The 21,757-nt window shown below is 44.6% G+C and overlaps 1 protein-coding gene across 1 annotated transcript in view; it reads left to right on the forward strand.

Moving 5' to 3' along the window:
- EXT1 (exostosin glycosyltransferase 1) overlaps positions 1 to 12,274 on the forward strand; it is a 280,954-nt gene extending 268,680 nt beyond the window's left edge. The window contains exons 8-11 of the mRNA XM_059165733.1: positions 459 to 548; positions 6,187 to 6,347; positions 8,498 to 8,669; positions 11,715 to 12,274. Of these exons, the coding sequence (XP_059021716.1) occupies positions 459 to 548; positions 6,187 to 6,347; positions 8,498 to 8,669; positions 11,715 to 11,900 (609 nt within the window). The 3' untranslated portion in view covers positions 11,901 to 12,274. The remainder of the gene's footprint in view (positions 1 to 458; positions 549 to 6,186; positions 6,348 to 8,497; positions 8,670 to 11,714) is intronic.
- The last annotated feature ends 9,483 nt before the right edge of the window (positions 12,275 to 21,757 follow it).

A 21,757-nucleotide genomic window follows, 5' to 3' on the forward strand; every position in this document is an offset into this window, starting at 1 on the left:
GTGCCTTCATATCCGCTGAGCCCTGTTTCTGCCTCACTTCCGTTTAAATCTGGTGAATTCCTGTCCATCCAGTCCTACTCCAGTGTCATTTCTTCTGTAAGGCCTCCATCTGCCCTTGCAAGCAGCTGGCCACTGCACCTTCTGCTGGCCACAGACCGTCTGCATCTGGACATCTCTGTGGACTGTGAGCTCCTCTGAGACCAGAGAATATGTCTTCCTCACCTTTGTGTACTCCCTTTGACTAGCAAGGTGTCTGTACACAGTAGGCGCCCAATAACTGTAGAACAAATGGCTCCACACTGATGGGAAATGGACGTCTTCAACATTGAGGGGGGACGTGGTGGCAGAACATTCTTTTCGAAGGTGAGGATGGGGGACTTTTCCTGAAAACAGGTCTCTAAGTTTACCTCTCTTTTCCCTCATGCCTTCTCTGCTGCCTCCTTTCCGCCCGCTCCCAGGTTATGAGCAGCCGTTTCCTGCCCTACGACAACATCGTCACAGACGCCGTGCTCAGCCTCGATGAGGACACTGTGCTTTCAACCACGGAGGTAAGCGCCCCCGCCTGAGGAGTGGGGGGGTTGGGGGGTCTTCAGGCAGTTGCCCCAGGCCCCATGGTGCTAGCACTTATTTTGCCCAGGCCATGACCATTTGAAAACCTTTTTCAGAACTTCCTATGGAGGGTCGCCTGGGTGGCTCAGTGGGTTAAGGCCTCTGCCTTCGGCTCAGGTCATGACCCCAGGGTCCTGGGATCAAGCCCCGCATCGGGCTCTTTGCTCAGCAGGGAGCAAAGCTTCCCCCTCTCTCTCTGCTTCCCTGTCTGCCTACTTGGGATCTCTGTCTGTCAAATAAAGAAATAAAATCTTAAAAAAAAACAAAACTTCCCACAGAGTCGGTTATAATGAACCCAGTTCCTATGAGTGCCTCGCCACCACCTGGCTCCCGGAAGAGGGCATTTTCCCCTCCCTTATCTCTGCTAATTGGCTCCTCGTTTGCATGGCTGTGCCTGACCTCTCCCTCCGGCCTGCCCTCCTTTTGTTCTAAACAGCACAGCAGAACCCAGAAGAGTAGGGGGGCACCTGCTTAGCATCATCTTGAGACCGCGGCGCAGAGCAAACAGCCCATCCTTCCCCAGTGATCTGAATGCCCGTGGCTGTGTGCTGCCTTTCTTAGGGTACACTGTTCCGGGTTCTGAAGGCAGCCTCTCTGCTCGGTTTAAAGTGCTCATTTCCTTTCACCCACACGAGAGCAAACGGTTGTACTTCAAGACTGAGACGGGAGACCCTTGCTATTTCAGGGGTTCAGGTATTTGTGCCAAACATAAGATTGCACAAAGAACGTGTGAGTGAGGAGGAGAGAGAGGAGGAGATAGAATGATAGGAAACCAATTTTTACAACTCGAAGGAGTATTGATTCTCAGAAACCTCACTGTAAACCATCGAGGGGACCAAAGACAGTTAGTTCTATAAAAACGTTGTATATCCAAAATGCGTTATTAACGGTGGCTGCTAAAAAGCGTGGCGTCCGAGCTACTTGTAGCTCTCCCTTTCTCTTCCCCTCTTATTCATAATCATTTTCTCTTCTATTTGAACCTCTTTGCTTACCAGCGTGCCCTTTCCTGGACGCCAGCCCACGTGGCTGGCACTTCGTGTCTACCTAGGCTAACAGTCCCACCGTCTCCTTCTCGAAATCCACAACGTTCTGTGCAGGCCAAAAATGCCCTGGGCCTCCCCTGGGTAGAATGCCTTCTCTGCAGCCCAGGCTCTGTACACACTCAGTCAATGAATGACTGAAGGGCTGCACACTGTGGGAGCTAAAGTGTGGATGTGCAGCCAGTAGTGCCCAGCGCAGGTCCGCAGGAGAAAGGGGTTCGGAGTCGGGGGGGCGGGGGGGGGCTGGGGAGAAGATAGATCTCGTGTTCAGAGGGAACGGCAGCCAGGGACTGCGGGGTGGGGGACACTCCAGCTGACACGTTTCTGCTGCTTCCTGCCAGGGGAGCGGGCATCTGAGGAGCACATTCACTCCCCAGGTACCTGTCAGGGAATCTCTGTGTTCTAGTCTCGGTGCTGGGCTACTTTGACGACACTGTTCCTGCCCACCGCCCTCCGCGTCCTAGCGGCACTCGGCATTCAGGTCAGGTGATTCCAGCAAAGGGATTTCAGATGACTTAGGAGGATGGAGTTAAGGATCTCGAGGTACCTGGAGACTGGCCAGAAAACGCAGCAGCTCCCACCCCCAGCTCTGAAGGAAATTAGTGCTTCAGAGTTCCTGAGTGTTGGAACTGGGGACCTGCCCTACGGGACCTGTGACCACGGAGCGATGTGGTGTCTGCCCGCAGTTCTGATGTCAAACCCGGATGGGGACAGGGGGAGAAATACTCCGGCCGCTCGCTCCCTGTCCCACCTCCGTTTTCCTGCAGGTGATTCCCAGTGACCTGACCCGGTCCGCCAGCAGCCTGTCAGGAAGCCTGGGCTGAGCCATGCACAGCCTTCCGAAGTAGGCCTTGGCGGGAAACACAGGGAGAGTAGCTCATCGCCAGAACAGGACAGCGATGGCATATATTTAAGTCCTTTTCCCATGACGTTAGGTCCTCACGCAGCTTATGTCTTCCCCTGGGCAGAAAGGAGGCAAGCAGTCCCCCCTTGAGAGTAGTGTTTTCCCCCATCCCACAGTCAGATCTCTGTGATGTTTCCATGGGGCGGGTGAATTTCTTCACCAACACGAGCCATTCCAGCCACTGGGTACGTGCTGGGAGGAACGTGTGACCTCTGTGAAGTAATTAGAAGGCAGTGTGGATGGAAAGCGATATGTAGATTTAAGAGGCTGGTGGTCTGCTTCGATTTTGCCTGCTGATCCTGGAGTGATCGTTCACGTAAGATGGCCAAGGACAGAGGACTTGTCCTTTTTTAAGTGAATAGATGGTGGTTCATTTTATTTCCTCTCTAAGGAGTCTCCGCTTGTTTAAATGCCTCTCTGTAGCGTTAAGGGTACATTTTTAAACAGCATTCTGTAAAGGGTATTAGATATAGTTGGTCACAGTTATTTACATTTATCTGGATTGCTGCAAACTCTCAAAAGAAAACAGATGTTGGTTTTTAAGAGAAAAGGCTGTGAGCTGACCTTTGCCTCCTTTGATGTGTTAATGATCTTTGGGAAAGCAGAACTATCACAAGAATCGGAGTTTTATCTGAATTTACTTTTGAGTTCTTTTGAAATGACTTGAAACAGCTTTGAGATAGTAAGAAATTCATGTGATGAAAAAAACCCCATCGGGTTCTCTAGGAGTTGCCAGGGCATGTGTTTCCTTTTCAAAGAACCATGGAAAACCCCAAAGAGCACTGACAACCAGGCTGATTGTTTGACGATGGGCTGCGTGAGATGCCATCCCATCCAGTCCCAGTGATGGCGTGTGGGTTATCACAAACCAATTTCCATCTTCCGGCAAACATTGTCCACTCCCCTGCTGCTGGCTTTGAGATGCCCTGTGCCCCAAAAGATTTTCTTCTTCTTCTTCTTTTTTAAAGATTATTTATTTATTTATTTGACAGAGAGAGAGATCACAAGTAGGCAGAGAGCAGGCAGAGAGAGAGAGGGAAGCAGGCTCCCTGCTGAGCAGAGAGCCCGATGTGGGACTGGATCCCAGGACCCTGAGATCATGACGTGAGCTGAAGGCAGAGGCTCACTGAGCCACCTGGGTGCCCCCCAACAGATTTCCTTAACGTATTTTCCAACACCCTACCTTTTTTCTGAATGTTTCCATTTGGGAGGAGGGCAAGCTATAGTCTTAAGGCTCTCTTATCTTGAGTTAGAGGGCCAAACTAAATTTTCATAAAAATTTGAATATGTGACTGTTCACAAAAACAGTGACTTCTAGACCCAAAGGATTCAGAGATAAAAGGACCTTCTCACAGATCCCTCAGGCCAGGGTTCCTGAAGGATGGTGTGTGCCCCGTAGTTTTGCATGGGTCATCACAAGCATATTTCAGCGATTATATTTACTGTTTGTTAGAAAACAATATAGCCAGCAACCAAACCTGTGGTTTCACTGACAGGTTTACCTAGAATGAGGCTAATGGGGGTGGGGGGGCAAACATAGGGAGTTGAAAGAACAATAGGAAAGAACTGATTGTATGGTGTGGGAATGTGGCAAAAACGGAATGATGTTGTGCAAATGGTGAAAGCTTGGGGACCAGTGATCTTGGCTGATTTGCTTCGTTCTTTTAATTGAGGTGACATTCACAACATGAAATTAACCATCTTAAAGCGAATAATTGAGTGACATTTACTGCATTCACGATGATGGGCAGTCATTAGTTCTGTCTTATTCAAAAACATTTTCATCACCCTAAAAGGAGACCCATATCCACTCATCAGTCCCTCCCTAGCTTTTAGAACCGCGCATCCGTTTTTTTGTTGTTGTTGTTGTTTTTTGTCTCCACTGATTCCCTTCTCCTGGGCATTTTCTACAACATGTGGCCTTTTGTGGGTGGTTTCCTTCAGCATGCTGTTTGCACTGCTCATCCCGTATTCTCAGTATTTCATTGCTTCTTGGAGCTGAATGATACTTCATCATATGGACATACCATGGTTGGTTTATGTATTTGTCAGTTAATAGAACCTGGGTGGTTTTCACTGTTGGCTGTTGCCAATGGTTATTGTTTTTCAACCTCTGGGAGGTAGGAACCGGACTTGGCACCATCACTATGTTCTCATCCACCATCACAGCACCACAACTGGGAATATTTATGGAATAAATGAAATTTCCATCTGCATTGCTTATGGAGAAGAGATAAGGAAGTTCGCAGGCTGAATGTGTAACCTGTATAAGAGTTCAGTTGTTCTTAGTACTGTAGCAACAGTTAATATGGAGACTGCGGTCACAGTATGTGCCAACTTTGAAGCCAGGTGGCTTGGTTTAAATCTTGACTCTGCCACTTAACTAGCTCAGGAAAGTCACTTAAACCTCCATATGCCTTAGCTTCCCTCTCTGTACATTGAGACTATAAAATTACCTACTTCACAGGCTTATATTGTGAGGAGTACATGAGTTAAGATGTTTAAGTACTGTAACCAGAGTATTACATACATGAATATGAGCATTCTATGATTGCATTGTTACTGTTTTACTCTTCACTGTTTTGTTTCTGTTTTACTTACTGTGTACTTCTTTGTCATTCATCAATCACAGCAAGTCCAAAATTTGCTCGCATATTTGAAAACAGATTATTTGCTAATTTATAAATGTCATTTTTGAGCAGCTTGAGAAGTACCTACTTTGGGTTCTTATAAGCACTGGACAGTCTCTTACCTGCATTGCCTTTAAAATAATCTCATGTTGGGGCACCTGGGTGGCTCAGTCGGTTAGGCATCTGCCTTCGTCTCGGATGATGATCCCAGGTCCTGAGATCAAGCCCTGCATTGGGCTCCCTGCTCAGTGGGAAGCCTGTTTCTCCCTCTCCCTCCATCGCTCCCTGTGCTTGTGCTCTCTCGCTCGCACACTCACTCTCTCAAATAAATACATAAAATCTTTTTTAAAAAATAAAATAATCGTGTGGCTTTGCTTGGTCTCTTCCCCACTTACTCTTCGTGATTTTTCATCGTGGATGCTTTTTGTAGATCTCCTTTTTACTGAGCATCTTCCAACGCTACGATAGCTGCTCTGAATTCCTGTTCGAACTTGTGTGGTTTTTAAACGTCTTTTCTCTTGCTCTTAAAAGGATGCTTTTATTTTAGTCACTTCAGCTTTGCTGTATGCTAGTCATGCCGCCTGCTGTCTGTTCACGCTCTGGATGTACATAGGAAATCTCCCGTTTATAAAACAGATGCGTTTGTGCCTCGCGTGAATCAGCGGTCACGTGCACCCCGGAGGGGAAGGAGGGGAAGCCAGCAACTGCTTTTTCGACTTGTGTTTTTGCTTGAACAAACTAGATTCTAAAGGACATATCAGCAGTTTCTTTTCTTCTTTCGTTTCTACACTAATCTGAAGTTTCTTCAACAGAAAACATTAAAATGTACATAATTACGGGGCAAAATGTCAAGCAGTCAGTTTAATTTGCTGATGAATACACGGAATTAATGTTTCGCAACAGTCCTGGGATTTCGCATCACGAATTAGCAGGGGGAAGGTAATGTTTTGTTGACATTTGTTAACACTGTTGATTGCTTGTTTGGCTTGTGTTCTGCCTGCAGGTGGATTTTGCCTTCACCGTGTGGCAGACCTTCCCCGAGCGGATCGTGGGGTACCCCGCGCGCAGCCATTTCTGGGATAACTCTAAGGAGCGGTGGGGGTACACGTCCAAGTGGACGAACGACTACTCCATGGTGTTGACGGGAGCTGCTATTTACCACAAGTGAGGAGTTCCGATGTCCCGCATGTTGACTTTTACCTAGCTCCTTCTCTCGTAGCTTCTGGCTGTTGCATAAAGAGGACCTTGGGCCAAGGCTCCTTTACAGCATTAACAGAAATTAGTTTGCATCGCTGTTCACGTTCTGTCAGGGTGGCCAGCATGTGTCTTTGAAACCGATAAAACCCCCTGGCTCACACATTTCCAGAAATAATGGTAGAGAAACATCTTCAGGTTGTCTGGAGTTGGACACACTCACGTGTATCGAGTAACTGAACATTGAGAATAACAGCAACAAAAGGACATACTTCATTGTGCAGCCCCGGGCGTTATTCTAAGTGCTTGGGATTTACCATAGAGTTTAAAAAAAAATTTTTTTTTTTTTTTTGCCTAAGTAGGTTGTCCATTCCAACAAGGGAAGGACACGATATTCATAATAATTCTGTAATAGGTTAAGGGGGTGAGTTATAGAGCAGAAAGGCAAAGTCGAGCAGGTCAAGGATCACGAATGGTGAAGGTAAAGGGGAGGTGTGAGGGTGCCAGTAACCCCCACTGAACAGGTGAGATCAGAACAGAGACTTGAAAGAAGGAGAGGAAATCATCCAGGAGGATTTTTGTAGGAAGAGTGCTCTAGCATAGTGAACAGCGGAGCCATACTGTTGGATAAATGCCCTGAACCAGAGGGCTGGAGGAACAGCAGGAAGCACCAATGTGCTGAGCGTGGAATGAGCGGAAAGCGGGAGAGCGGGGTCATGGGGCCCCACATGGCAAGACCTCGCTGCCCATGGTGACGACTTCACTCCCCTTGGAGTGCCGTGGGAGCCAGTATAGGGCTCTGAGCAGAGTGGAGACATCTTTTTTATATTTTAGGGATCCACGCTGGGTGCTGTGTTGAGAGCAGACTATATGGGGGGGCAGTGTAGAAGCAGGGAGACCTATTAGGAGGTGATTGAGATCTAGGCAAAAGATGATGGCACCTGGGAGCCAGAAGTGGTAAGTAGTGATCGGATTGTGGCGTGTTTTGAAGATGCTCTAACAGATTGGATATAGAGTTTGATGGTTCAGGGTTTTTTTGGTTTTGTTTTGTTTTGTTTTGTTTTTGACCTAAGGAACTGGAAGGATAGAGAGGCCATCCAGAGATGGGGAAAGCCCTTATGGGTGGATTTAGGTATTCGGGAAAATACAGGAATTCAGTCTTGGGCATGTTGAGACATCCGAAAGGGTATGTTGGAAAAACAGCAGGGTTGGAGATACACACTTGGGAGTTGTTGGAATATATTTGGTGTTTAAAGCCAGGGAACTTGGGTAAGACTGCCAAATTAGTGAGTGTAGATGGTTAGCGGTACTGACTCAGTCATTTTCATCCATTCTTCTGCCTAGTCTTTTTTAGTAAAGAATAGAGAATCTTGCTATCTCAGGGACAGAGTTGGAATGTTTAAGGAATAAGCATTTAGGTGGGTTGAATCTTGATCTTAAGATGCTACCTCTTAAAAGTGCATTTTTCCCCCTTTCTTCTCTGCCACTAACACTCTGTAAATGTGATTCCTTCAAGTTATTTTTCCTATAAGTAAATGCTATTATGTTCCCTCTTAAAAAAGAGAGAGAGAGAGAAAGAGAGAGTAGAGTAAGAACTAATTCAACTTAATTTTGGGTCCTCCATAATGACTGACCATCAGATTAACTAGGGTTTTGCTCTAACAGTATAAAAGTAATATGGTTTATAGGCCACAGAAGTGGAATAGTATAGTATAGGGTAGTATTGAATATGGTTCTGATTAAGCCAGTAGTTAGGATATACCGATTACATGTAAGTAACTTCTCGGTTTCTGACCAACCATGCTGATATTGAAGTTGGGCTGGCCAACCAGTATCTCCATTTGTGTGGCCCTCTTGTGCCTTCTTTACTTATCTGCGAAGCAAGGATAATTATAGTACCTGTGTCATAGGTTCCTTGTGGGGATTATAGGGGACATTCCTTGCAAAGCAGTTTCGAACATCACCTGGCATATAGCACGGATCAGATAAGTGATGACTGTTGCCATCATCATCCATGATGTGTTTAGGGAATCAAACAATAAGTATAGGTTTCCTGCCAAAGAAGACCACCTGTGATTATACAATAACGGACACCTCTGAAACCTGTCTGACTTTTACAGATATTATCACTACCTGTACACCCATTACCTGCCAGCCAGCCTAAAGAACATGGTGGACCAACTGGCCAACTGTGAGGACATTCTCATGAATTTCCTGGTGTCTGCTGTGACAAAATTGCCTCCAATCAAAGTCACCCAAAAGAAGCAGTATAAGGAGACAATGATGGGGCAGGTAAGACTAGAACTCTCCTTCCCTGCTTTGCTCGAGGGTGGTTCAGCCTGAGGTAAGGAGGGTTCACTGCTCCTCTAGGAAGGAAAATGAGGGAATTTTAAGAAATATCTAAAAGCCCCAAGGGAGATATGTTTGGCACGTGAATGATTGGGAAGATGTAAGTCAAGGGTATCTTGCTGTCGAGAATGTAAAAGCTCTCATGTGGCATGAGAAATATCAACCTTCTCCAGAATGTAAGACCTACAAAGAATTTACGTGAATTTATTGTAGGGGCTTGATTTGGTGAAGAGCTCATAGTATTGTCCTCAAGACAGTCTTCTGGTGGTTGCCTCTTGAGTTGGGTGAGCATGTTGGTGACGGACCAGGAATCACAGTCCTTGATTTTCCCCTAGAACTAGCACAGAGGAGTATACACAAGTCGGCTACCCCCTGATGAGTGGGCTCATCTACAAAATGGACATGGTAAAAATTGACCTGACAGGTTTGCGATACCAAAGTATCAAAACTTGTACAAGTATCAAAACTTGTATGAAAGTAAAATATTGTTGTCACATAGGTTTCGTACTAAAGACACTTGGCAAGGAAATCTAATCCAACTTTCTCATTTTATAAGTAAGAAAACTCATAAAAGAGGTTTCTCTTTTAAAAGTAAGAATTGAAACATATATACTGTAAGTCATTTAGTATTAGAGACAGAAGTGGGAGTTGAATTCCAGGCTCTGTTCCTTCCACTGCTCCTTATTTTATACCCCCACTCCTGTATCAGGCTGATCTGGGTATGCCGAGGCTCCGCCACCTTCATTCGTCTTGGACAAAGCCTGCTTCTATATAAGAAGACATAAAAAACCTGTAGACCGTTTAGATCCACCCAAGTTAAATCATGGAGAATGCAGCAGCATTCGAGTCAGCCCGGAAGGACGTACTTGAGGGTTTAATCAGTTTAGTTCTTTGGGGTTTTCCATGTGCCTTGTTCTAGTCATTATTGAAAATCATGATCAGATCTAGCTTTGGCAAAGGGAAACTTAACCAGACCTCATGTTAACACAATTGACGGATTTTCATTCACTAAATTTAGGAAGAGCAGAAATCTTGCAGGATCTTAAGTTTAGAGAATTTCCTTATTCAGTGTTTACAAACGGGTATGGATTATGGGGCCCTGGCCCAGATGCTGGTTATAACAGAGCTGCTGTCCTTACTGAGCAATGAGTCTAGTGGAAAATTTTATTTCCCTCTAACTACTAATAGAACAGGCAAGAAGATTTACAAGAATTTTTCACCTTTAAGGCTAACAGACTATTCCAACTCAAGCAAGATGTATTGAGTGGCTACTGTGTGCCCAGACATTTTTCTCTGTGTCATTTAAGGATGCAGCATTCCTTTAATATTGTTTGCTCAGAGAGTTCTGTGAACTTCCCTGAGGTTATACACTCATTTCTTTTAATACAGTTATCAGAGTGAAACTCTGATAACACATGGTTCCTCAGGAATTTATTCTATATTGTTTTCATAGATTTGCCCAATTCTACCAAACCAGTATTTCACATATTTGGGGACAAACCTAAATTTAGCCTTAGATGTAACTCGATGAGTCTAGTTAGATGTGTACTGTATGTACCCCGCTTTTCTGTTATGCATGGATGATGTATGACTGGCTAAAGGAGATCCTGTGTAATAAGACTATGTTTTTATTACGTGGGAAATATATCTTCTCTCATGCGTTGGTTGACCCAAAATAAACGTTAAAATCTACAGGCAAAAAATGGTCCTCGGATGATTCAAAATTCTTTTTCTTTTTTCCCCCCATCTGTAAAAGAGAATAAGGATAAGCGTAAACTCTTGACACTGGTCCATTTGCATATGTGTGCACTTGCCTGTGGATGGGGAGCCTGGCCCCATACCAACTTAGGAACAAAATGAGGTCCCTTTGGGACTGTGTGCTCTGATACGCACTCATCTGGTTAGCTTAATTAAGAACTTCCTCTGGCTTACCAAGTAGCATTCTCTTAGTATGAACGGTAAAGGATGGAACCTATGCTCTGCCCCCTTTCTAGCCTTAAATAAGAGTAAAGTAAGTTCCTGGCACCTGCTTCCTCGTCTGTGCGATGGGGATAGTGTTAGCCCACTGGGGCGGTCACTTGACCAGGTGGCTGTGATGAGGCTCAAACGAGCTTCACGGAAGCACTTGACAAGCAGTGTTTTGTTTGTTATTCTGCTGCTCAGAGGTAACTTGACATTCGTATTTGCCTTCAGTGGTTCCCTTCAAGCATGTTGACACTTAACGGTTTTTAAGTGACTCTGAGTGATTCGCACAGTGAAATGTACCTTCCTATGAAAGCATTTTCCAACAGTGCATGAGAATAAAAACACCTTGAACACACACACATGCATATAAACATCATTGTACAGTTGCCTATTGATAAAGGAGTCTGGGGGGGGTGATATCCCCCCAAATCGGGTAGCTTCCTTTTTCTTTATTTCATAAAAATGTGGTTTGAACGACATGATGCTTATTTAAAGTTCAGCACTCAAGTTATTTAAGGCTTTCTTTTAATGCAGTGTCCTCTACACGATCTCAAAATATTTAACCAGCCTTAAGGCAAACACAGAGAGCTAAAGAGATGGTAGCCATCATTTCTGCTTACCCAGAATCAACCAAGTAAACCGGAAGGTTTTAGAAAACTGTCTTCGAACCATAAACACATTGTGAGTCATAGTATTTGTTCACAGGTACAAAGAGAAGTTTTTATGTGTACTGACCCTAGGAGTCGAGGCTCTCAACTCGTAAATCATTCCCAGACTGGAGAATCAGTCAGTGTGGAGCTTTGTTTGTATGTTTTTAACGTCAAGGAATGTAGCGTATCTTGGGAAAACCTGGCAAGGCTGAAACTCCCGATTGGTACTCGCGTCTTCCCCTGTGCCTGGGAAGGCCGGTCCAGACCCCGAGCTCTGCCGCTTGCCCTTGAACCTGACTTTGATTATCTGCAGCGTTCGCATCGTACCTTGCACATCTCTCATTGTCTTCCTGGTTTGTCTCCCTTTTCTCAGACTTCTCGGGCTTCCCGCTGGGCTGACCCTGACCACTTTGCCCAGCGACAGAGCTGCATGAATACGTTTGCCAGCTGGTTTGGCTACATGCCGCTGATCCATTCGCAGATGAGGCTCGACCCTGTCCTCTTTAAAGACCAGGTCTCTATTCTGAGGAAGAAATACCGAGACATTGAGCGACTTTGAGGAATCCAGCCAAGTGGGGGAGGGGAAGCGAGAAGGGACGGGGTCAAGCTGCTCTCTCTTCCCAGTGCAGATCTGCTCAGCAGCGGAGCCAGATTGTGCCAAGTATCCAAATAATCTAAGATGAACAGAATGACAAAAAAAGAAGAAGAAAAAAAAGAAAAAAAAAATAGGCCAATGAAAATTCGACTCCTGGCTCCGGGGACTGCACAGGACTGCTCCAAACTCACCTCACTGGCTTCTATGTCCCAAGACTAGGTTGTGTACAGTTTAATTATGGAACATTAAATAATTATTTTTGAAATGATTGCTATGCAGGTTTAAACTTTTTTAATGATCAAAACTATTAAAAACCAGAGTTCTTTCTTTAATCAAAATTGTGTTGGTTGTGAATATTTCAAAGCTGCTCCTCTTCTTCCCACAAATACCCTTGCCATTGGTCATGCCGGGTCTCCTGCGGCTACAGATGCTCAGCCTTCATGGAAGACCCAGGAAGTCACTCCACCCAGTGTCAAGAAATGACCAGGCATAAGTTAAGACAAGGGCACTTTGTTCCACTTTGCCACTTTGAATTTGCAGACCCATTTGAATTTCTGTCTCTAATATGTTGCTGCATGAGAGAAGGTGTTATGACCTCCAGGTAGACAGGGGTAGCAGAAAACTTTACGTCTCAGAGAGACAGGTGGGATCATCTTTTGCCTTGTGGGGCGGTGGGGAAGAGTTAGGACTAAGAAGACACTAGGGTGATTAAGAATGTTCCGTTTACACAAGGAAACATCCAGAAAACCCACCAGCATTTTAGTGAGGTGGAGGTATCTACCCACAGCAGAAACCCAAGGCTCTTCAGGGATGTGGGCTCCATTATGCCTTGAACCATTGGCACAGGGCTGCTCAGCGCTGGCGGAAGGCTTTGGTTTAGAGACAGAGGGACCGTGAAGCTGTTGGTGGCAGACCAGGAGTCATGAGACAAGCTCTTCATCTTTGTGCAAACCTCGAGTTTCAGAGGCTTCTCTGTTGAGAAAGCAGTACTCACGTAGAAATTCTCCCTGTTGAGTGCGAGCATTGCTGAGAAGTCCCCAAGGGTGGACCTCGCCACTGGAATCCTGAGACCACTTTGGTTCAAGGCTTGTTTCCAGCAAGATCTTGGCAAACAAAAGAATCAGAAACAAACGTGACTACCGTTTTCTGTCGCTTTAATTTTTAAATCTTTGGAGAAGCCCTGTTGTGCTTCTTGTTAAAAAGAAAATTTCTATCCCTAAAAAGGCTGCTTTGAGTTTCTGATGATTGTAAAACTGCAAGTATAAACAGGAAAAAAAAAATACACACACACACACACACACACACACACACACACACAAAAATATCCCTTAACTCCCTTGTAAAAGATAAAGATTTCTGATACTAAATGCCTTTTTCTACTTGGAAGAGACGAGAGAGAGCAGAGAGGTACATTAGTGGGTTCTACTATCTCTTATTCTGAATAAACAAGAAGCACTTTAGGATTTTTTTTCCCCCTAAACTCTCATAGAGCTTATAAATGTATTTCTAGTGTTGGCTGGGAAGAAAATTCCATCACAGAATTGTGTTCAAATCACTCCAAGTGCCTGGCTCAGGTCAATGGGCGCCATAAATCCAGGAAACTTGAACTCATCTTGCTTTATAGACGTCTGGAAGGGAAAGGAGGAAGAGCCCCATGGACAGGAGAGAAACTGGATGTTTCAGAGGTCCGGAGAGGTGACACAGTGCTGCCTGTGTACAAAGCGAGGGCCAGCCTGCACATCCTGATACCGCTAGAAGTGGTGTATGGGCAAGGGGGCTCAAAGGGGGGCTGTTCTCTGCAGCCTCGTGACTCAGAACAGTTCTCAAAGGCTCTCTGTCCTCCAATGTGACGCAGCCTTAGCCCACTCTTGAACACAGGATATTTTCTCCTAAGTGGCTGTGATTCCCTCTTAGGTATCTGTTGAAAAAGAATTCTTAGGTCTATGGTCCTTGCAGTGGTTTCTTCCTCTGAAAGGCCCAGTCTGATGGGTTCGATGTCCTCTAAGCTGCAGCTCCCAGTGACTTCAAGGCTTAGCCATGAATCCTCATTCATCTGGTCTTTGCAAGTTTGTATTTAATTTTTTAGGACTGCCAAAATATTCTCATATCTTCCTCCTTTGCAAAAATGTGAATGCAACGTTTTGTTCAACCCCCAAGCCAACTTTGAAACACCTGTTGTCACTTGGCTGGCAGAGCTGTGTCCCTAATTGTACCAGTCAGTCACATGAATAGATTCGGGGGAACCGCTTTGCCAGATTTACCTGTCACAAAGCTCACAGGGCATATTCTCCATAAACAGTGTGTGTTACGTGAAAGAAAGAAAAAAAAGGTAATTATAAATGAGAACAGGATCTGACAACTCAGCCACTTTAAATCTCCATGGTTTCATTTCATGTCATTGTCTGAGCAAATCTCTCCGGGATGATAGCTGGTGTGTTCTTTTCCCATTTGGAACATACAGCTGGGAATTGAACAATGCTTAGCACATCCGTGAGGCCCAATAGTGAGATGTAATTTTAATTCACTTGGGCAAGAGTTCTGTTTCACTGCAGCAAGTTGACAAATCAGAACCATCTCTGTGGGGTGTCATGAGTTATCGCTTAATGATAACCAGGTGTCCCTAAGTGGGCCAACATGAATTGGGAAGAAGCCACGGCCAGAGAGTGTGGTGCCAACCCTGTGACGAATTATATGCAGAAACTCCACAGAGGACTAGTCTGTATAACGATTTCTATGCAACCATCTTTTTCTAGCTCTACGTTAGTACATAGGATCTTAATCATTTTTTAAAGCTGGCTTATGTATTTATAAAAAAAAAAAGGCTTATAAATATCATATCAAGTTTGCTATCCATGGAGTAGACACCCTTGGTTGAAAACCAAGATGGGGGCTGTAGAGCAAAGCCCGTGAAGTCATCCTTGTGGTCATGTCCCAGAAGATCACACCACTGGGCAGAGCAGCCCACTTGCCAAAGGATGCTTCAGAAGAAAGTGAAATCTCTCCTACCTGGAATCTTAGGTGCACCATAGGTTCATTTCTTCTTACACATGATGCTCAGAGAAGGACCAGTCTCGGTTGCTTCCTTCCGTGTTCCTTTTGGAGTAATTCCGGGGGGGGGAGGGGGTCCTTTCCAGTGAGGTTAGCCTTTATTTTTGTGGTTCTGGATACCTGGTCACTTGAAGGACTTTTATGCCAGTGGCCTTTCAGAAAGGTTACTTAACTTTAATTGGCGGTGAAATGAATGAATAGGAACAGACCCATGTACTGCCTTTTTTTTTTCCTTTCAATGTGAGCTCTTGATTAAAGAACTAATGAAATTTTAATCAAGCCAGTGTGAAGGCCAGGAGTGGGGAGAAGACAGAGCGCTCTGCCGGGTGAGAATCTAAGACTCTTGCCGGACAGGCTGAATTAAGGATGCCAAAACCAAGGCAAGCTACCAGGCCTGAAGGTGTCTTGCGTTCCCTCTGGTGTCTGAGAGCTCTGGTTTTAAAAGACCAATTCTGGGGCGCCTGGGTGGCTCAGTGGGCTAAAGCCTCTGCCTTCGGCTCAGGTCATGATCCCAGGGTCCTGGGATCGAGCCCCACATCGGGTTCTCTGCTCAGCAGGGAGCCTGCTTCCTCTCTCTCTGACTGCCTCTCTGCCTACTTGTGATCTCTGTCTGTCAAATAAATAAAATCTTTAAAAAAAAAAAAAAAAAAAAAAAAGGACCAGTTCTGACCATGAACTCTTAAATAAAAATGTCCCTGCCTTCTAACAGTTAATATAATTGACATGTGGCCCGTCCAGCAGGCCTTGAGTTGCTGAATTTATTTACCTAGTTTCCATTTTCAGATGGCTTTGTCATTCTTGGCCAGATTTAACCAAGAAAGTTCTTTTACTGCCGGCTTCATTTTCTCAGCCATGCTTGAGGGGGACGAAGCTGTTTTGACTTTTCAGTGCATAAGCATGAATAGCAGAGGTGCTAAACTTGTCTCCCTCAGTCTTAGAACCTCAGCGTGCAGACATTAGATTCTTCTTTCAACTCCAGGTCTACTTTTTTTAAACAACGAGATCCAGCATCCTTAAGAACACAGTCTCCCCTATCACATCAGTAACCCTGTCCGGAAGCTGTGGTTGGTTAAAAAGGCTGCTACTTACGACAGAATCTCAACAATGAAGATGACTCCCGAAAACTATCTCCCCTTTTTGCCTTTTCCAGAAATCAAAGAATTGTATCATCATGGTTTTTCCTCAGTAGGGACTTGTCTGTAGTTGCCATTAAAGCCCACCGTGTTTCACGTCGGGTGCCGAGACAGGCTGTCCGCATTTGGACCTCCATCACCCCGTTAAGCAGGTGAGGAGGTCTGCGTTATCGTCTGGAACAAGAGGCAGGTAACAACCATCCAGGAAGCCCTCCGATTAGCGTGGTCTCACCCTTGTCTAAAATCAAGTCAAGCTAATATTTCAGTCATTCTAGTTTTGTCATCATTTGTCTTTTAGGCCTCAAGGGTCATTTGATTTCCGCCATAGTTCTCTGTCCTACAGGACTAGGTCCCTTTCCTTTGGGTTGTAATTATTACTAACTTAGGGCCGTGCAAATGAGTACCGTGTAATGAGCCGTGTATGTTTACTTTGAGAGAAAAACATGTATAGGAGTTCTTGAGGGGTAGAAGAAAGGCACCGAAAACTGGAACTATTTTAGGTGGCAAATTGTAAAGCAAAAAAGAAAAAGAAGAAAGTATACCTTGTTTTGTATCCTATGTACACCTGGGACAATTTTCTAATATGCTGCCATTGTCTTTGTAGTAGCCCTACGGGTCTTCTCCCGAGTGTTTACCCCATTTGTGGTAGACTATTAATTACTTAGCGCAAGGAAGCCCTGACGTATGTTGGAGAGAGTGTGTGCGAGAAAATACAAAGCCATAGATCTTGATTTACTTCACTGAGCTGTGTAACTTCTGTCTGGGCTTTGCCATTCAAGATAGATTGTTTTATAGCGAGTGTCACCAAAGACTTTTTCCTTCCCATTTATAGAAGAAGGAGAAAAGAGAAATTATTAATAAATGACGTGACTTTGCATCGGCGTGCTTCTCATTCCATCTTTTCTGTGGACCACAAAAAGGGGTCCGTTCTCAGGGGGATTCTGTGCACTGGGGAGCGGGGGTGGGGGGCATAAGGTGGAAGCACGTGTGCTGGGGGCAGGTCCAACCGTCCCCACCTGGATGCCGCCCAGCGCCCAGCCTGGCAGGGACCTCGGTGCTGCCAGCAACAGCCATCTTCCGGGCCAGATGCAGCTGGTGCTGTTGGAAGGAGGCCAGGGCGAGTGGTGGTGACATGCCCAGTTCCCAGCGTTCCTCCACACAGACGCTGGGACAGCATGGCTGGGCCGGGCCCAGAGCATCTGGAGCCTGACAGCTGTGGCCATTACCCCCCTTTGGTTTCAGCTACTGTGGAGAGCTCATGAATTACTGGCTGGCGAAGCATTTATTAGACTGGCATATCCCAAAAGAAATTTATAAATGGTTCCAGGTGTGCACGCAGCGCCAAGCATCAGGACCATGGCAGCCAGGTTCATCCAGTAACGAACCTTCTTTCCAACCCTGCGTCCCACCTTCCCTTCCAGGGGCATCTCCTCCTTCTCTCGCTCGGCCTCTTCCACCCTCTTTCTTGGGGCATTTTAGAGAAAAAACATTCACCACCAAGGACACCTATTTGCAGGGGAGCAAATACGTCAAATTGCACTGGGGAGGGGGGCGGGGCCGGGTGTTGATTTTGTTTTCAGATCAAAGCTTTATGTTTTGTATTTCGGTTTGTCCATCTGTAAAATGGTGACTTCAGAATATTGGCAAGCATCTTCTCAACAACTACCGTCTACTTAGCCCTGTGCTAAGTGCATTGAAAAGAATTAAAAAAAAAAAAAAAAATCCTACTCCCTGTCCTTAAGCAAGGGAGAGAGAAGAGAAGTCAGGGTTGGGTTGGGCAAGGCAAATCCTCCGAGAAGCTTCAACAAGGAATTCGCCAGGTCCCAGGTTCCACCCTGGAATGGGGTCGTGTCAGCGCTGCATGTAGAATCTGGCCTCGAAGTGTGACTGATGATTGAATCCCCGGTGTGAGAACGTACTAGAAGGCTCGTTGGAGAAGCAGCTTTAAAATCCAGTCCAACCCTACCTCACAGATGTTTCAGTGAATGCCGTAGCATGCCAAAGTACCTTGAGCAAACCCACTTAATAAATGAACGATGGTGTTGCTTTCAAATCCGAGCATTTCCGCCAAATCTGCTCGCGACAAGTGTTGCTGGTGGACACTTGAGGCGTTCCATATTGGCCACCCTTAACGTGGTGCAGTCTTTCCGATTTGAGGGACTCAAAATCTAGGCGGAATGAATCTGGCTGTGTTGCCTTCTGTTTGGGGCACGACTACGCTTTGGAGGAGATAATCAAGTCTACTTGGGTCCAGCGTTTGTGGGTTGGGTCCTACAGTGGGTCCCACATTTGTGTTTACTTTTGACCTTGCTCAGATGAACTGCTCAAGCGTGATGGTTAAAGTCACAGTCTCTGGAACACGACTACCTGGGTTTGAACCCTGCTTCTGCCCTTGATGGTTCTGTGACCTTATGGAAATTTCCTGCCCTCTCTGTGCCTCATTTCCTTAGAATTGTACTGATCTGAACCTCATAGGGTTCTCCCAAGGATGAAATAATTGAATATCAAGTTCTTTAAGGAGCATCCAGTATGTAATAAGAAGTATGTAAGTCTTAACCTAGTATTAATAGTTAATATTTTGCCAAAATGGTTTATTTTAAGAATCTTTTCCTTGACCTGTTGAAAAGGAAACATTTTGAGTTTCGTGTTCAGGATATTAATACTGACCCAGATTAAACTGTGATCTTTCTAGTGTCAGGCATCTCTTGTTTGCAACTTCAATTATATTTTAATGTCTGTCCACATGAAATCATCCTAGCATCCAGGAATTCATCAGCAGAAATTACACAAAGTCAAGTTTTATTTTGTTTTGTTTTTAAGATTTTATTTATTTATTTGACAGATAGAGATCACAAGTAGGCAGAGAGACAGGTGGGGGGGGGAGCAGGCTCCCCACGGAGCAGAGAGCCCGATGTGGGGCTCAATCCCAGGACCCTGAGATCATGACCTGAGCCGAAGGCAGAGGCTTTAACCCACTGAGCCACCCAGGCACCCCCAAAGTCAAGTTTTTATAGTTGTGCTGAACTTCTTTGGGGAATGGTCTGGGCTTTTTTTTTTTTTTTTAATTCTCATTTAATGAAATACAGTTAAGGTGTCTCAGGACTAAAATGAAGTTTAGGTGATAATTATTTGTGTTTCTTTCCTGATGGCTTTAATTACATAAAGAAAGAGAATATACGCTTGCTAGTATGTAAATGATTTGCCGAGTTTGAATTTCTTTTCCAACCTAAACTGCAAATAACCTGGTTTCCTTGGCTAAATCCACTTGTAAATCAAATCTAAAATGTGTCTTTAATCAGAGAGGCTCAGAGATCCCATTTCAGAGTAGAGAAAAAAGGTTAAGCTATGAAGAGGGGAACTTGGAGGCTATTTGAACAGCTCCCCAAAGACCCATATATACATGTTATTTTATAACATGCTTTTTAAAAACTTAATATATAGCGAACATATTTCTGTGTCATTACATCATCTTTAACCATCAAACTGTAATGAATGCATAGTACTCCATTGTATAGCTATTCTATATTTTCTTTACCTAATTCCTAACTTTTGGAAACTTAGGTATTTTTAAATTTCTTATGTGATAAATATTATAATCACCATTTGATTGGGACACCTGGGTGGCTCAGTGGGTTAAGCCGCTGCCTTTGGCTCAGGTCCTGATCCCACACTCCTGGGATCGAGTCCCCCATCGGGCTCCTTGCTTGGCAGGGAGCCTGCTTCTCTCTCTGCCTCTGCCTGCCACTCTGCCTGCTTGTGTGCATGCTCGCTGTCTCCCTAACAAATAAATAAAAATCTTAAAAATAAAAAATTGATCAATGCAAACCATGCTATGATAAATATTCCTAAAGAAAAATCTTTGTTCACATCCATAACCAGTCTTTTAGGATAAATGATAGACATTAAATTAGCAGGCCAAATATTATAAACTTTCTTTTTATGATTTTATTTATTTGTTTGAGAGAGAGAGAAAGCACAGAGGGAGGTAGCGGAAGAAGAAGCGGGCTCCCCGCTGAGCGGGGAACCCAGTGCAGGGCTCCATCCTAGGCCCCTGAGATCATGGTCTGAGCCAAAGGAAGAGACTTGACCGACTGAGCTATCTGGGCCCCCCTTACAAACATTTTAAAGACTTTTGTTATATATTCACAAGGTATTTCAATATATTGTAATGCCTACTGAATGAAAGGTAAGTTAACCTGATAAAAAGCTATCTAGAAAATCTCATAATTGCAGCTTGGCAGCTATAATGTTTTTAAAAATTGGGGTCCATAATGGCAAAATTAACAAAGGGTTGTCTTCAGTGGTTTAAAAAAAATTTTTTTGACATCATTCCTTTGGAGGGACTAAATTACTGGTGTTAGCCCTCTTGTTGGATGTTGGAAAATTTTTTCTAGGTAACATGTCCCTTATGTCCTGTCTTGAGGTTGCAATAGAGAGTAAAAATGAATCTCCCTTCTCCAATATTTTCTCTTTCCTTCTGGTAATCTCCATATCAACTGAGTTGTTTGTTTTGTTTTGTTTTAAATCTGACAGAAACGCAGTGAGAGAGGGAACACAAGCAGGGGGAGTGAGAGAGGGAGAAGCAGGCTTCACACCAAGCAGGGAGCCCAATGCAGGGCTCGATTCCAGGACCCTGGGATCATGACCTGAGCTGAAGGCAGAGGCTTAACGACTGAGCCACCCAGGTGCCCCATCAATTGAGTTTTAATAAAGGCATTTTAAATATTATCATCCATGGGAGCTAGTGTCTCTCATTTACCAGTAACACCTGTTTTTCCTCTTTCCCTCTTCAGAGTCATGATTTCTATCTTTGTTCCATGGGTGGGTATGCCTGTCAAGTCATTGAGACCCGGTTCTAGATCTTCTGTTGGTACTTTAAAAAGAGGTACCCTCTTTCCTCAAGTATTATGTGCATGATACAATGCAGTAAGCTTCATACTAACAGTATAGCAAGGCCAGAAGTGTTGGAGAGTAGGCATTTCACATGTCTTAGGAAAGACTTCTTGGAAGATGTGTGTTTATGTGAGGCCTTAGGAAATAAGTAGCAATTTAACTAACAGAAAAGAGTGGAAAGGACACTGATTACAAAGGGACATGAACTCAAACACCCTCCACCAGAAGTATGTCCAGAAGGAAAAGTGAGCATCGGATCTGTGTGAAAGGCATCATCATCACCCAGAGACGTGGTTGGTTCGGTTTGACGTGACTCAGGATGACTGCGAGGCCAACGGCAGGTGCTGTCAGCAAAAACTAAAGGAAGTAGCTAATAACAATAATAATAGCCGTAGCTTCATTGAATCTCATTCTCTTTTCTCCTAAAGCAAAATTTTCAGTGCAAAACACTGGAATTGTGGGTCATATCTGATTCTACTGCACTCACCAAAGTATGGCGAGGGTAGCAGAAAGCATGCTTTTCTCAAAATCTTTAAGAAAGGTCTGGCCCTGAAGAGTTTCAAAATGGAAAAATTGACTTCATTTTCTGGTTAGGATGTAGAAAGTTACAGGAGATTGTCATACTCATCCTTACCATGAATGTAAGTGCAATAAGTTACAGTATCATGGACATTTAAAGTCCAGCAGAGAGCTGCAGATGCAAAGAAATTTAAATGAGCTAAATCTTAGGAAGAGACGATCCATTCC

The sequence above is a fragment of the Mustela lutreola genome, chromosome 3 (genome assembly GCF_030435805.1).
Source record: "Mustela lutreola isolate mMusLut2 chromosome 3, mMusLut2.pri, whole genome shotgun sequence".
In the NCBI taxonomy this organism is placed as follows: Eukaryota; Metazoa; Chordata; class Mammalia; order Carnivora; family Mustelidae; genus Mustela; species Mustela lutreola.